The following is a 14,977-nucleotide window of genomic DNA, read 5'->3' as shown; positions in this document are numbered from 1 at the left end:
ATAAATATAAGATATGACAAAATAAAGTATATTTAATTTTTTCAAATGCTTTCATTTAATATTCAAGTGCGGAAAAGTAGCCAGCCGCACAGGTGAGTTCTGGCTCAAAATAGTCGGTCAGCAAGGTGTTAAGATGTTAAACATATACCTACCATATGACTCGCGATTACACTCTTAGGTATTTGCTCAGGAAAAATAAAAGCATAGGGCTATAGAAAGACTTGTATGCAGATGTTAACAGAGGCTTTATTTATCATAACCAAAAAGCTGGGGGGGGGGGGGGGACAACAAATTTCATCAAAAGGTGAACTGATAAATAATTGTGGAATATCCATTCAATGAAATACCACTCAGCAATACAAAGAAATTAACTACTGATACATGCAATAAAATGAAGGACTCTCCAAATGTGCTGAAAGAAGCCAGACTAGAAATAAGAATATATTGTATTATTCCATTTATATTAAATTCTTGAAAATCCAAAAAGACAGAAAGGAGATCAGTGGTTGTCTGGTGATGGGGATGGGTGGGAGGGACGACTGGGGCGGGAGAATTACAAAGGGATGCAAGAGAACTTTTTAGAGAAAATAGATGTTCATTTTCTTGATTGTAGTGATGATTTCATGGTTATTTACATATTTTAAAACATATCAGGTTACACTTTAAACATGCATAGTTTGTTGTACATCAAATATATCATATTAAATTGGTTTTTTAAAGATGTATGGGTTGATCTGAATGTAAGACTATAACTCACTTCCCACTGCTAAACTATCTGTTGCTCAAAAAACTCACAGATTCTAAAAAAACTACAATCTATTAGTAGGAAAGAAGTTAAATTTCGGAACAGATTCACACAGGTTACAATGCTTTAAGTTTCTGAGTCCTTGAAATATAAACCTTAGGATATGTTTAAATTATAAAGTATATGCACCATAAGGATAGCCAGGTTCGAGAGGAACTAAGATGAAAGTGAAGCAGGACCATGAAGAGACCATATTCCAGCGCTTTTAGAAAAAAAAAAAAAAAAGTGAATTCTATAAACATCCGCCAACCTGTGATCAATGTGTGAGTTTACCTCGTTCTAAAGGTAGATTCTCTTTTTAGAATTACTGATATTAAAGTGGAGAGCTACTTCAAATGTAAATCCTGGAATAAATAAAGCTGTGCCCAGATGAATATAACTCATGGTTCTTAAGACTGCGTGTTCTCTCAAATTTTGGTATTCTCACTGGCTTGACCAAACATAAATAATAGGCCTAGAAAAGCATGCTTTTATAAGAAAAAATCCTATTTTCATTATTTTGTATTACTGCTAAAAAAAATTTTAGATTGTTAACAGATTTTGTTTAACTTTTTTTAAATGTAGAAAATATTCACACCACTCACCCACATACAGTTTCTCATGCTGTCTACAATTAAGAAACTTGGACAACTCTATGAAGATGTTCAATATCATGACATCCAAAGTAAGCCCAGCAAATCAAATGTGATTATTTTATAGTTATGGTGCTATATAAAACACATACTTAAACTGCACCTTCAAGGTTCAAATTAACAAACATCACAACTCAATGCTTTTTATAACAAGAGTTTGAATTTTTTATCTGTGAGAAGCCAAATTATATAGTAATGAAGAGCATAGACTCAAGAGTGAACTGCCTAGATTCAAACCCTACGTGAGTCACTTACTTAGGCATCTATAAAATGAAGATAATAATAGTATTTAGCTCATGGGGTAGTTATGAAGATTAAATAAATAGGCATAAAGCCCCTAGAACTATGCCTCCCTCACAGTAAGCACCCAGTAAGTTTTACTTTGTCATGTTATTATGATTATGCTCATGATTGTCACTGTTATTAGAGTTAAGATTTAGGATAATTACCACTATCACTGACAATTTGAAAACTGCAAATATATTTACTAAGAATTAATATAAAAGAGCTTGAATAGACATTTTGCCAAAGAAAATATAAAAATGGCCAATATGCACATGAAAAGGTGCTCAACATCACTAATCATCAGAAAAATGGAAATCAAAACCACAAAGAGATACCGCTTCACACCTATTAGGACTGCTGTAATCAAAAAGAATGAAAAATAACAAGCGTGGAAATGGATGTGGAGAAACTGGAACCCTGTGCACTGCTAGTAGGAATGTAAAAAGGTGCAGATGCTGTGAAAAAGTGTGGCGGTTTTTCAAAAGGTTAAGCAAAGATTACCTTAAGAAACAGCAACTCCACTCCCAGGTAGATAATGCAAATAAATTGAAAGCAAGGTTTCAAAGAGCTATTTGTGCATCAATGTTCAGCAGCATTATTCATAACCACCAAAGTGTGAAAACCACCCAGTGTTCACTGACAAAATAATGGATAAACAAAATGTGGTATATAATACAATGGAATATTATTCAGCTATAAAAAATGACATTTTATATAAGCTCCTCGTGCTTAGTGAAATAAGCCAGAAAAAGGGCAAACACTGTATATTGTAGAAGCATAGAATTTTCTATAACATGCTCCCAGGTAAATGGAATAATAACATTACTGGCTATATAAGAGAAACAGTATCATTGCTAGTTAAGCTAGAGGAAAAGAAAAATTATCAGCCAATAGACATTACAAAATAAAGCCTCTCCCAAGTTGACTCTCTGGCATGACTTTCAAGGTGTGCACCAAAAACACAACCTAAAAAATCTCCTCTTAAATTGATTTACGGTATACTTGCAAAAGGTTAACTTAGGACTTTCTGACCTGAGCAAGAAATATGGCCACGTCAAACCCTCTAGAGGATCTTCTATATCAATAGGAATCACCTCACAATACTATTCTTTCTTAACCATGTTATGAAGCTAGATTCAAAATTGAAGCATTTCTTCATTTCTGTAAAAAGGAAAATTACTATGAAGTTTTTGTGAAAGAAGGAAATACTAAGGTAGAGTTATTTTTTAGGTATTAAAACATGCCTTTTTGTTAGTTGGCAGCTACTGTACTGCCACCTTTTTCAAAGTCTGTCTGTTGATACAGACTAATCACTAACCACTTGAGCAAAACTGGCCCATTTCTAAATAGGAACATGCACTATAAAGAAAGTCTTTGGGTTTCCTCACTCGGGCATTCTTGAAACTTACATATACATAGAAAGTTGTACAGAGTCAAGCCTAAAGGAAATGTGGGAGCAAAATATTTACATATTATATCCTGCCCAACTTAATTCAAACAAAATTTCCTACAAACCTTCACTATATTAACTGGATCCGCATTCTTCATTTTACTCTCAAACTGTTCTATATCATTGTTAAAAGTTAAACTAATGCTCTGCCCAGTCAGCTGGAGTGTCGTCCTGTACACCAAAAGGTTGCGGGTTTGATTCCTGGTCAGGGCACATACCTAGGCTGGGGGTTCAATCTCTGCTTGGGGAGCATATGGGAGGCAACCGATCAATGTTTCTCTCTCATATTGATGTTTGTTTCTCTTTCTTTCTCCCTTCCTGCGTCTCTAAAAAAAAAAAAAAATCAATAAACTTATCCTCAGGTGAGGATTAAAAAAAAAAGTTAGACTACTTTGTTCCTTTCTAAGACTGCTTCCTGACTTAGCAAGGCAAGCTTATGAGTATATATTACACACTAAACAAAACAGCTAATAAAATAAAATTTGGATATGATTCCAACCATATAGAATTCTGGAAAAGGCAAAACTAAGGAAGTAGTAAAAATATCAGTGGTTGCCAGGGCTGAGTATGGAGAGATGAACAGATGAACAGACAGAGCACAGAGGATTTTTAAGGCAGTGAAAATACTCTGTATGAAGCACTATAATGGTGGATGCATGTCATTATATGTGTCCGAACCCATAGAACGTACACCACCAAGAGTGAATCCTAATGTAAACTAAACTACAGACTCTGGGTGATGGTGATAATGACTTCATCAGTTGCAACAAATGTGCCATTCTGGACAGGAGTGTTGATAACGGGGGAGGCTATATCTGTGTGGGGATGGGGGGCATATGGGAAATCTCTGTACCTTTCTCTGAATTTTGCTGTGAATCTAAATCTGCTCTAAAAAAAACAGACTCCGTAAAAAAGAAAATTTGGTCAACTGGTTAATGATCTATAAACCATGATTTTTTGGAGTCCAATTCCTATTCCTGCCCTTTTTTCCCCCCTGAAGATTTTAAATCACTTTTGTCATTAATGTTAGTTTTTGTTATCAATGTTTGAATGTGATTTTGTTTGACATTATGATACACTTCCCTACTACATACCTAAATTGATGCCATGCTAAAAACTCAGTCACTAACACATTACTGTATAAGGCATACACCTCAGTTGTTCATCCAGCTAAAATTAAGTGAACCTATATTCAAATCATGTTTAGAAGAACTTTCATGAATTTTAATTCCTTCTCAATACTCTGAGAAACAAAGAAAGAGGACATGAACAGCTGAGATGAAAACCACCAACTATGTTCTCCTTAGAGTATCTAAAACATTATGTGTCTGTGTCAGGTTATTTCAGTTGGAGAGTCTAACATGGTATAAATAAGGCCATGGTCATGGATCTGACCTTTAGCAAACCAACTGCTTTGACTCCACTCATGCCTTTCCCTCACTCACTTGGAAACATGTCTTTAATCAAAAGGATTACCACTGGGAAAACAACTCAAGTTTTTGAAGGGCAGTCTTGTAAGCATTAGAACTCTAAGGACATTTAATACGTACCAAATAATGTTTAAGGCGTCACATGAAATATATGTAAAAATACTTCAATATGTTGAAAGTAGCAACACAGAAGTAGGACTTAAAGTCATGAGCCATACTTTCATATACTTGTAGCAGGAATGGCTTTCCAGGAAAGTCACACCAATTTGGCACTAAGTCTCAGGCCTTTGAAAATATTCTTCTAGAAATTCAGCCTCAGAATAAAGTCAGAAGTTGAATTCAAAGACTTGTGCACAAAGATAACTGGTAAACTGTTAATATAAAAATTTTGAAAAATGTTAACACCTAAAATAGGATAATGGTTAGATAAGTTATGTTAAATTCGAGTCATTAACAAATTATATTTTCCTATCATAAAGCCTTGATAATAAAGCAGTGTGATACTGGCAGACCAGTATAACAAAGTAGGAAATCTTGAAATAAACCCAAATCCAGATGGTAATCTAGTAAAGGATAGGGGAGCCATCTTAAACCAGTGGGGAAAGATAGATTATTCAACAAATGATATTAGGACAACTGGAAAGCTACCTTTCTAAAAATGAAATTGTACCCATATCTCATATCTTATACCAGGATGAACTCCAAATGGATCAAAGATTTAAATGCAAGAAGTGAAAACAAAGAAGGAGTAGACAAACCATGGGAGAATAATTTTCAACCTCAGAATAGGAAAGGCCATTCTGACTATCACATAAAACCAAAGACCATTAAAAAAAACACAAAAAAACGTTCAACTGCATAAAAACAATTTCCTCAGAGAGAGGAAAAAAACACAAACACTGGCAACTCATCACAGATAAAGGGTTCTTTATTTAATATACTAAGAGTTCCTACAAATCACTAAGAAAAAGATCCAACAACCTATTAAAAATGGGCAAAAGATATGTACAGTTCACAGAAAAGGACATATTTAAATTGCTGTGTAAGACACTCAATAACACTTAATGTAAGAAATACAAAAAATTACGCTAACACCATTTTTTACCTTTTAGATTTTCAGATTCGCAAAGTCTTGATAATTTCCTATGCGTGGGAAGACAGGCACTCTCACACCCTGCTGATGAGATGTAAATAGGTGCAAACCCTGAGAAGAGTACTTTGGGAATATCTCTCAAAATTACAAATACATGCATCTTCAACCTAGCAATTTTATGAATTTCTGTAACAGAGACACTCGCACACGCACAAAATGACTTATATTGAAGGTGACTCCCTGCAGTAGCATTTGTACCAGAAAACTTGGAGAACGGTTAAGTAACTTATGATTCATCCAGGCTTTATGTGGCCACAAGAAAAATAAGGAACTGCTTTACAAACTGACAGGAAAAACATATCAGAGGTTATTAAAACATGTGTGTGGGGAGGGTGAAAGTGGAATAACACAAAGTGCAAATTATTTCCTATAATGGGTTATCATTTGTGTAAAAAAAGAAAAAAGCAGATGCACAGTAAAAATTGCGATAGTATTAGTTCAGACATAAAGCAATTAACAACTGGCTCCAGGCTCCCAAACACCCAGCCAACTTCTTTTGCAGCCTACTCCAATCATTTCATTAACCTCACAAAAAACATAGTATTTTTTTAACCTAAATTTCTTGGAGCCCACTCTTGGTCGAGTTTTTACTTACCTATTTATCTGCTTTCATGTGCATGAAACAGGTATGGAAGAATACACAAGAATTTCAAACATGTATTAACTGTGTAGAGGGGACAATGACTGCCTGCCAGATGGCAAGTGAGGGGTGAGGGAGAAGGGGTGAGGGAGACTTCATGGATACCCTTTTATATGTCTTGAATTTTGAAAAAAGAAAATACATTACCTATTTTTAAAATTAAATTTAAAAATAAAATGTTTAAGTTTTTTAATATTTTCAAAAACGTAAGAAAATATAGTGTTAGAAAAAGGAGGGTAAAATACATATAATATGATGCCAGACATGTACCAAAAAAGTATTTCTGTACACAGAAAATACTGGAATAAAATACAATAAAATATTAAAAGAACAGTTATCTCTTTAACCAAAGAACTTACATGCATATATGCATAACCCATGGACACAGACAACAGTGTGGTGAAAGGCTGGGGAGGGGTGAGAGGTAGGTAGGGGAGGTCAGCGGGGGGAAGGGGGGAATGGACATCTGTAAAACTTTCAACAATAAAGATAAATTTTAAAAATATGAATAGTTATCTCTGAGTGGTGGAATTATAGGTGATTTTAATTGTCTTTGGATTTTCCTATAATTCAAGTTATAGTCAAGGATTATATTCATAATTAGAAAAAAATATTAATTTTTTAATAATATGAATCAGAGATGTTAGAAATTAAAAGGGAAGGTAGAAAGTTATTAGGTATTCTCCAGGAATCTAAGCATCATAAATGAGACATTCAAATTTCCTTAAAACATCACTTCCAACAGCAGAATACAGAATTTACAGATACTCAATTTAGGAAAGCAAAGAAAAAAAATACATCATCTGTCCTCTAGTCTACCTCTGAAGGGTCATTATGAGATTCTTCTCATGCTGCTATTTTTTAGATGGATGTTTTGTCCATTTTTGTGTTCTGTTACCTAGGTAATGGTACTTCCAGTGTTTCCTTTCAAGACTACGAAACTAACAATCTGGTATTTCTCAGTGTGGAGTGTTCCTGACCTCCAGCTTTGAAAGGCCATCTCCCTAAGGGAAAGCAGTAAGATCTACAAACTAAAGCAGGGGACTGAGGAATCTGAGGTTGAGTTCTAATCCTGACAAACTGTGGAATTTGTCTCCAATTTTGGGAATAAACTAAACTTCCTGAGCCAGTTTCCTTAATGAGGAAACTTAAAGAATTGTTTTGAAAAGTATTTAGGATCATCAACTTTAACGTTTCTTTTTAAACTTTTCACACTATGATTCTGAATTCTGTTTTCTTGCCTTATGTTAAATATTTACCTTTCTAAATTTTCACTCTCCAAATGGTAACTGCAAGTCTTACCCATCTCTTAGCCTCGGGAGTTGGGTAGGAGGTACTTTCAGAAAGCCTACTGAAAGTGACACCATGTGAACAGAATCTGAGCAATGTTGGAGACAATTTATGGAGAAATAAGAATGTAATCAGGATCTAAATTGGAACCTTATGAGCAAAGCAGATGCCGACAGCTAATTAATGCAACCAATACTTGGAAAGGGAAGGTAACTCCTAACATCTGAACCCCGCTGTCGAGATAAGGAAGATAACTTCTGTATGACCACCTAGCAAATAAAGTTTGGTCATGCCTGCAAGGGCTCGGTTTTTCTCTCTTTTTACCAGCATACCCACTAACACCACTGTGACATCTTTCTATTTTTCCTACTATTTCTGTATCATGTACTTCTTGATGGCTACCTTCTCACTAGAAAATAAGCTACATTAAATTTGTAAAGGATACTCTACCTAGAGGTCTTGAGAAGCACTTGATAGCCTTTGGGAAGAAAGGTGGTTTTACAAACATCACAGTGCAATTATCCCCCTGCCAAGACCCGGTGAAGCAATTTCAGCACACTTCAAACTCCTCCTCCTGGTTAACAAGACCAAACACCTCTCTGGTTACTTAAAAGTTATTCCAATAGGGAGGGACAAGGGAGCAGGGAGCTGAATTTTTTCTGGATTAACTCAGTCATTAGTTGAATGCTTTTTTTGTGGTTCACCTACTTAAAAGGTGATCAAATCACGACGTGCTGCTGAAGAGAGCAACCTGCAAAGAACAATTACATAAACTCTGTTTCAACTTACCTCATCCTTCTTTCTAATGAAACAAAGCATTAGAAACCACTGCCTTGCCAACATTTATTTCCTTAGTAATCTCAGTAAAGCCTACTTTCTTTGTCAAGTGAATCCCTTTTCTTTTCCTTAGCAAATCAGAGAAAATTTTATTGTTCATTCAACGTAATAGGACACAACTGTACATCATTTTTAAAGTTTATGCACTTAATTTTATTATCTGAAAAAGATAAAGGAAATCCTTAAAACAATTTTCAAATAAATAGGGGTATTCTAGAACTTCGTATTTTTACATCAGAAAATTTGTACAGAACCTCAATTCCATACCTGCAATTCCTAAATCCAAAAGCTCTGATAACCTTTTTTCATAACTTCTTTATAGTAAAATCTGACCTGCGCTGACAACACTATTTATACTCTTATACCACAGTGTGAATATTCACTTATTTAATTGCAGAAATATTAACACAGCTGATTCCTGCATGTTGCTCCAGACCCCACTAGGGGGTTAATGTCACTGTATATATATCATCTTTTCTTAAAAAAATTTTTTTTGAATTCTGAAACACTCCAGTCCAAATCATTTTGGAAAAGAGATTGTGGATGTATAGTTTCATCCTTCAAAAATATTTTTAGCCCCGCCAGGCGTGGCTCAGTGGTTGAGCCGTCGACCCAGGATCCAGGCGATCGGGGTTCGATCCCCAGTCGGGGCATGCAGGAGGCGGCTGATCAATGACTCTCTCATCATTGATGTTTCTCTCTCTCTCCCTCTCCTTTCCTCTCTCTGAAATCAATAAAGACATATTTAAATATATATATATATAATTTTTATTCTTTGAAAATGAAATAGCAATAAATCAATATGACAGAGGATAGAAAAATACTAAGATGATATAAAGGAAATTGTGCTTCATCTGTAAACATTAATAGAACACATGATTTAAATGACATCTACATATTATCTCTCAAAGGAAGAAAAAAAGGGTTAACTGAAATCAATATAATTTCAAATAAACAGTATATGCCTAGGCATTCTTGAAAGTTCTCTTACTTCGGTGAAGAACTATCTACTAATGTGTATAAAATGTATTTGGAGATCACCAGAAATGGTGTCAACATTCATAGTCAATGCCACATCCTAAATTCTGAACTCAAGCTTAAGATCCCAAGAATCCCTAAAGTATTAATACTCATTTGTAAAAGTTCAATTAACAGTATTTGAGGAAATTAAAACACTTAAGTAACCTGAACATGTTTGGGGATGTACTGGATACACATTCACTGATTTTCTTCTAGCAAGCAATTAGCTAGAGCACACAAAACTTTAACCTTGCTTGAGCGGTATCACTCATTCACACATTAAAATAAAACAGAAATTGTGGGGTTCATATTTAAGATATGTAAGAATAAGTGATTTGCTAAGAATATTCAAAGTTAATTCTGTTAAGAACATTTTTGTGTAAGGTCAGTTAGTCACATCTAATTCATACTGGACCAAAATGAAACTTCCTGGATTTGTTACTGCTTGCAACATTTAAAGTAAATATAGAGACATAAGTATCTAAAAATGGAATAAAATATATCTCACCCTTTGTCTTAATTCCTGAAACATAAGCAATATTATTTACTACAACAGGTAACACTTCTGCCCCCATCAACTCATATCCAGTTCATGAGATTCCCACTGTCATATTTCTATAATTATAAGGTATTTGCTGCAGTATAATTAATTCCCCTTTTCTTCCACCTGCTGAAATAGTACAGGCCTTTAGAAATTTTAATAAATAATGAGCTGTATACTAGCTAACTGGTAGCCAATAATGTTGATATTATGTATTAAACTATATGATTTCTTGGTGATTGCTTTATTAAGATAACTGTATTTCCCCTCTAAGAGTACTTCTGTGCACACACTTGCAGACATGTCTTACTGATGGGTGCTGCGCTCCAATAAAGGCACTGCTACAGACTGTATTTCAATTTCTCCCAAAGGGTGTCCTACACTCCCTATCCATTCATGGTAAAGTAGTTAATTTTAATGTTCTCATTGTTTACCAGAAAGCACAGACAGTGAGGCTGCCTTTGCCGCTCCCGTTTCCTTTTGCTAGCCTGCTGAGCTTTTTCAGCCAATTGACTTTGCTTTGAGGCTATAAATATCTGAAAAATGTTCTGCATTTGATGCTCTTGGATTCTGCATCCATATTTAGCTGTTTGTGGCATGCCTTTGTTTAAGCTACTCTACCACCCATACAATCAGTCAGGTTGAGATCTGGATGGTCAAAGGACAGATGGATCAACAATCAACAAACACTGACTTACTGTGAGCAAGGTACCCATCTGCTAGACACAGTGACAATGAAGGGGGTGGCAAGATAGGAATGCAAAGATAAACAAGACAGACTCCCTAGTGTGAAAATTTTTATAGTCTTGACAGGGCATGGGCACATCTTATTGTTATACTGAAATACAACAAATGACACATTTCACAACTAAAAGAAAAGGAAGACAGCATAAATTTTTCTCTTAGCTCAGTATCAAAGATGTGCATTTGTGTTCTAAACATAGATCCACCTATTATAAAGCTCTGAACATATTTCAAAAAAGTTTTCCAATCATGGCAATACATTACATCTATATATATCTACGTGTGCGTAGATATATATACACACACACACATATATATATGTGTGTGTGTGTGTGTGTATATATATCTCAACTTGCCAATAGCAAACTCAAAACAGTGCCTAGTCTTCCAATTCTGTGAGGTAAACTAATAAAATATTGTTTCTAAGAGTTTCTGTTAAGATCATCTTTGGGGTGGATGGTACTTTTGTTGTTGTTTGTATGCATACTGGTTTCAAACATAAGTGTTCTGCAGAGCATGGGAACCATAGCCAGAAGCCAAAAGCACTTAATACAGCTCCTTATTCTGTACCCTACCCTAAAATCCACATGGCTATTTTAGGTTAGGTCTCAAAACTGAATGAGCTAGAACTGAGCAAGATCCCCATCACCACCTTCCTATCTTGTGAAAACATTCCAAACAAATATACATCTGCCCTCAACATTCCTTCTTTCAAAACTGAGTTCATTGACCTCTTGATAAAAGTGCTTCCCAGGATCCTCTGACAATCATGATTTAAATGCATTTGGGGCTTGCTTGATGCCTCACCCCAAGAGTCAGGCTGAAATTGGAAGGCCAAGTTGTAGGTAAAATAATAGGGCAGACCATAGAATCAGACAACTCTAAAGCTAAAATGGACCATAGATACCAATTACTCCAGATTCCACATTTTACGTAGAAACTTAGACCCACAGAGTTAAAATTACTTGCCCAAAGTCAGACAACCAATTTGTGGCAAAGCCAGAATGAAAAACCAAGTTCTCAACCCCCAGTTTTATACTCTAGACTAGGTTTCCCAGTTTCTGGATTTCTTTTAAAAACATTACACTACACTCATCAAAGTCTCTTTAAATAGTGTAGAAGAATCCAGATGTCCCAAAACAATCAGGATTTTGAACACCCAAAACAAACAAGTAAACAAGGACACCAAAATGAACTAGTGTTTTTCAAACTGTTTTTTTACATTCTATTATTTTTACTTCAAAGCTTTTCAAAGAGTCATACAATAGGCAACTTAAAAACCACCTAAGAACGTAGAAAAGCCAACAGCCATTCAGATAGTTTTGGAATGTTTACATCAAACTAAAGACAACAAAGCAGTATCCAGGATGAGTTGCTTTACAGGAAGGAAAGTAGCAGTTCTAAACAATAAATAAAAACAACTTCTGGTTAATTGATAGGGAATATGAAAAACTTACAAGGTAGTGGAACGTCTGCAACTTGACACTGAAATGCACACTGTGTGTGAGACAGAGACTATATATGCATGTGTATATATGTACATACATACTTAAGAAAACACACACACACACACCCCTCACAAATCCAGCCCTAGAAAATGGACTACAAAAGCAAACACATTTTTATGGGTTACATGCAGAGAATGATAGTTAACCTAGGTCTATAAAACCCAGGCAGAATAGTTTTGGACACTGCAATAGTGAATTATCATATATACCTATTCTTGCAGTAACATGGACCTATCTCTAACTTCATATAAAAATATATGCCAAAGAAGTGCTTAAGAATAGGAAAAAAGACTAGAATGGGGAAATGTTGTAACCACAATATATACTCGAATTCAAGCTCATTTTCAGATTCTCATCAACCTCTGCTATAAGCTATCAGCTAAGTGGGATTAGCAGGTGGATGGAAAATCAGGCAGGAAAGTTTTTAATCGGCTGAGAATGAACTGGATTGACCCTGCACCCTCTCCCACTTCTTTGCTCGGATTCTTCCAGTTAATGAGAATAACATCGAGAAACACATAAATGTCAAGCAAAATACAAAGTGGAACATACATATATCCTTAAGAATTTGGTTATAGGAACTGCAGGATTTTTAGAACTGGAAGGACCATTAAGAGATTATTTAATCCAATCCACTCATTTTACAGATAAGGAATTTTACAGAGGTCGGAAAAGTGACCTGATCTGCCCCAAATCACATAGGCATTTGGTGGCAGAACTGAGAGAAAAACTCAAACCTCTGGAGTCCTAGCTCTGTGGTCTTTCTCATAGTGAGGGACCTGACGTCTTGAAATCAGCTGAACTATCTAGAGAGACAATTTCTAAGTCTCGGTCACTCTTGAATAGAAAACACATACCCTGTTCAGAAGGATGAATAAAGAAAACGTAATGGATCACTACAGGCTCAGATGCACATACCTGCAGCGTAACATCCTAACATTGCATTTGATCCCAGGTGCTTCAAGTTTGCCATCTTAGACTCAGCAACATTGTGCATGTCTTTTGTGTCCATGTGAGCTAAGTGACAAACATCCTGACCTTCCAATATTTTGGAAATCCGCTGCCTAGTCCTGATCGCCAGGCTATATATAAATCCTGGAGCTATGTGTTTTCAAAACCAGCATGGTTTTAATGCGGCCACAAGGCTCACCCTAATAGGATCTCATCATTCAGTTTTAATTAAAGAGGTGGTTACTAGGAATGAAGAAAGGGAAAGTTTTAGTGTGTTCATCACTTTTAACTTGCCACTCAGCCACTTTACAAAGGGAGCCAGAAACAATAGTGCAATCTCAAACAGTCCACACCAGTTGTTCTAAGCGGTCGCCTTTGGAGTGAGGTTCAGAAAGAGGTTACAGATTAGTCTTTTCCCAGCAAATATATACTCTGGCTATGCTTTTTCAGAATATCCTGGTTTCCAGCCTCGCCTCCAACAAGAGAAAGAAAAGGAACCCCGTTCACTTGATTTCATGGCGTGTTCCATCAGACCTTCTTGAAGATCTGTTGACAGTTCCCTGTAAGCAATCACCTAAGAATTAAGTCCTGCGTGGCTCAACACAACCTTAAACTTCGGGCAGGTGCCTGAAAAGGTCCAAAGACCACAATGAGTCACGTCTCTCTACCCTAAGGCTAGTCTGGAGAAACTTGTCAGAAATGCACCCCGGGATGGAAAGGGACGTGGGAAACCGGCCCAGAACGGACGGGAGCTGAGAACGCGGCTGAAACTAGCTGGGGAATGAATTCCAGCCTGAGCGAAGGTAAGAGACACCAGCCTCCACGGCGGCCCGCGGTCCTTACCGTACACCCGGACCCAGCTCTGCTGCTGGCACACCGACTCCAGAAGGATCCGATCCAACATGCCACCAGCCACGGCGCCGCTGACGGGGACGATCGCGTCCAGCTCCTCCGGGGGTAGCGGCGAGTCGGACTCCAGAGCCGGGAACATCTCCGGCCAGGACAGCGCCTCGGCGGCTCCTCCGGACGCCGGGGAGAGCTCCATGCTGCCGGGGCGCGGCGGCGGCGGCGGGGCGGGCGCGCGGCTCCGCGCCCTGCCTGCGGGGAGGGGAGCGCGCGGCGGCGGGGCAGGCGGCGAGCGGCGGCGGGCGTGGACGCGGCTCACCTCCTTCCCGGCCGCCCACTGCCCGCGGCTCGGGCGCCGCAGCCCACCTGCAGCCGGCGGGCGGGACCCAGGCCGGGAGGCGGATCCAGCGTGGCCCCGGCCGGGGGTGGGTCCGGGCTCAGGTGTGGGTCCCTCCCGGGAGGGGACGAGGAAGGACCCGGGAGGGGCGGCTCGCCCGCCAGCCCCTTCGGAGCCGCCTCCCTACGCCCCGGCCGGCGTCTCCCGCGGCTGGAGCGGGCTCGGGCCGGGGACCCCGCGCGGCCGGCGGGGCTGGGCTGGGGGCGTCGCCGCCAGGGGCCGCCCCCTCTGACCGGCTCCCGCCGCCGCTGCCGCCTCGGGGGCTCCGAGTGTCCGCTCCCTCAGCCTGAAGGGGGCCGATAGCCCTGGGTTCTCGCTCTCGTGCCCTCAGCCCTCACCCCAAGAATGAGCCGGCCCGCCCCCCCTAACTCTCGGGACACCGCTGCCGTCGCGGCTCCGGCTCCGGCTCCGCCGCAGATCCCACAAGCCCGGCAGCCGCGGCGGTGGC

The 14,977-nt window shown here is 38.4% G+C and overlaps 1 protein-coding gene across 2 annotated transcripts in view; it reads right to left on the bottom strand.

Annotated features, from left to right (window-relative positions):
- The window catches only part of RASAL2 (RAS protein activator like 2), a 212,989-nt gene extending 198,645 nt beyond the window's left edge, over positions 1-14,344 (bottom strand). For both annotated transcript variants that reach the window (XM_087827943.1, XM_016205041.2), the window contains exon 1: positions 14,130-14,344. In XM_087827943.1, the coding sequence (XP_087684069.1) occupies positions 14,130-14,331 (202 nt within the window). In that variant the 5' untranslated portion in view covers positions 14,332-14,344. The remainder of the gene's footprint in view (positions 1-14,129) is intronic.
- Positions 14,345-14,977: the final 633 nt, after the last annotated feature.

This window comes from Miniopterus natalensis, chromosome 19, assembly GCF_054644295.1.
Source record: "Miniopterus natalensis isolate mMinNat1 chromosome 19, mMinNat1.hap1, whole genome shotgun sequence".
Lineage (NCBI taxonomy): Eukaryota > Metazoa > Chordata > Mammalia > Chiroptera > Miniopteridae > Miniopterus > Miniopterus natalensis.
Note: the sequence above shows the minus strand (reverse complement) of the source record. Positions and strands in the feature narration are given on the sequence as shown.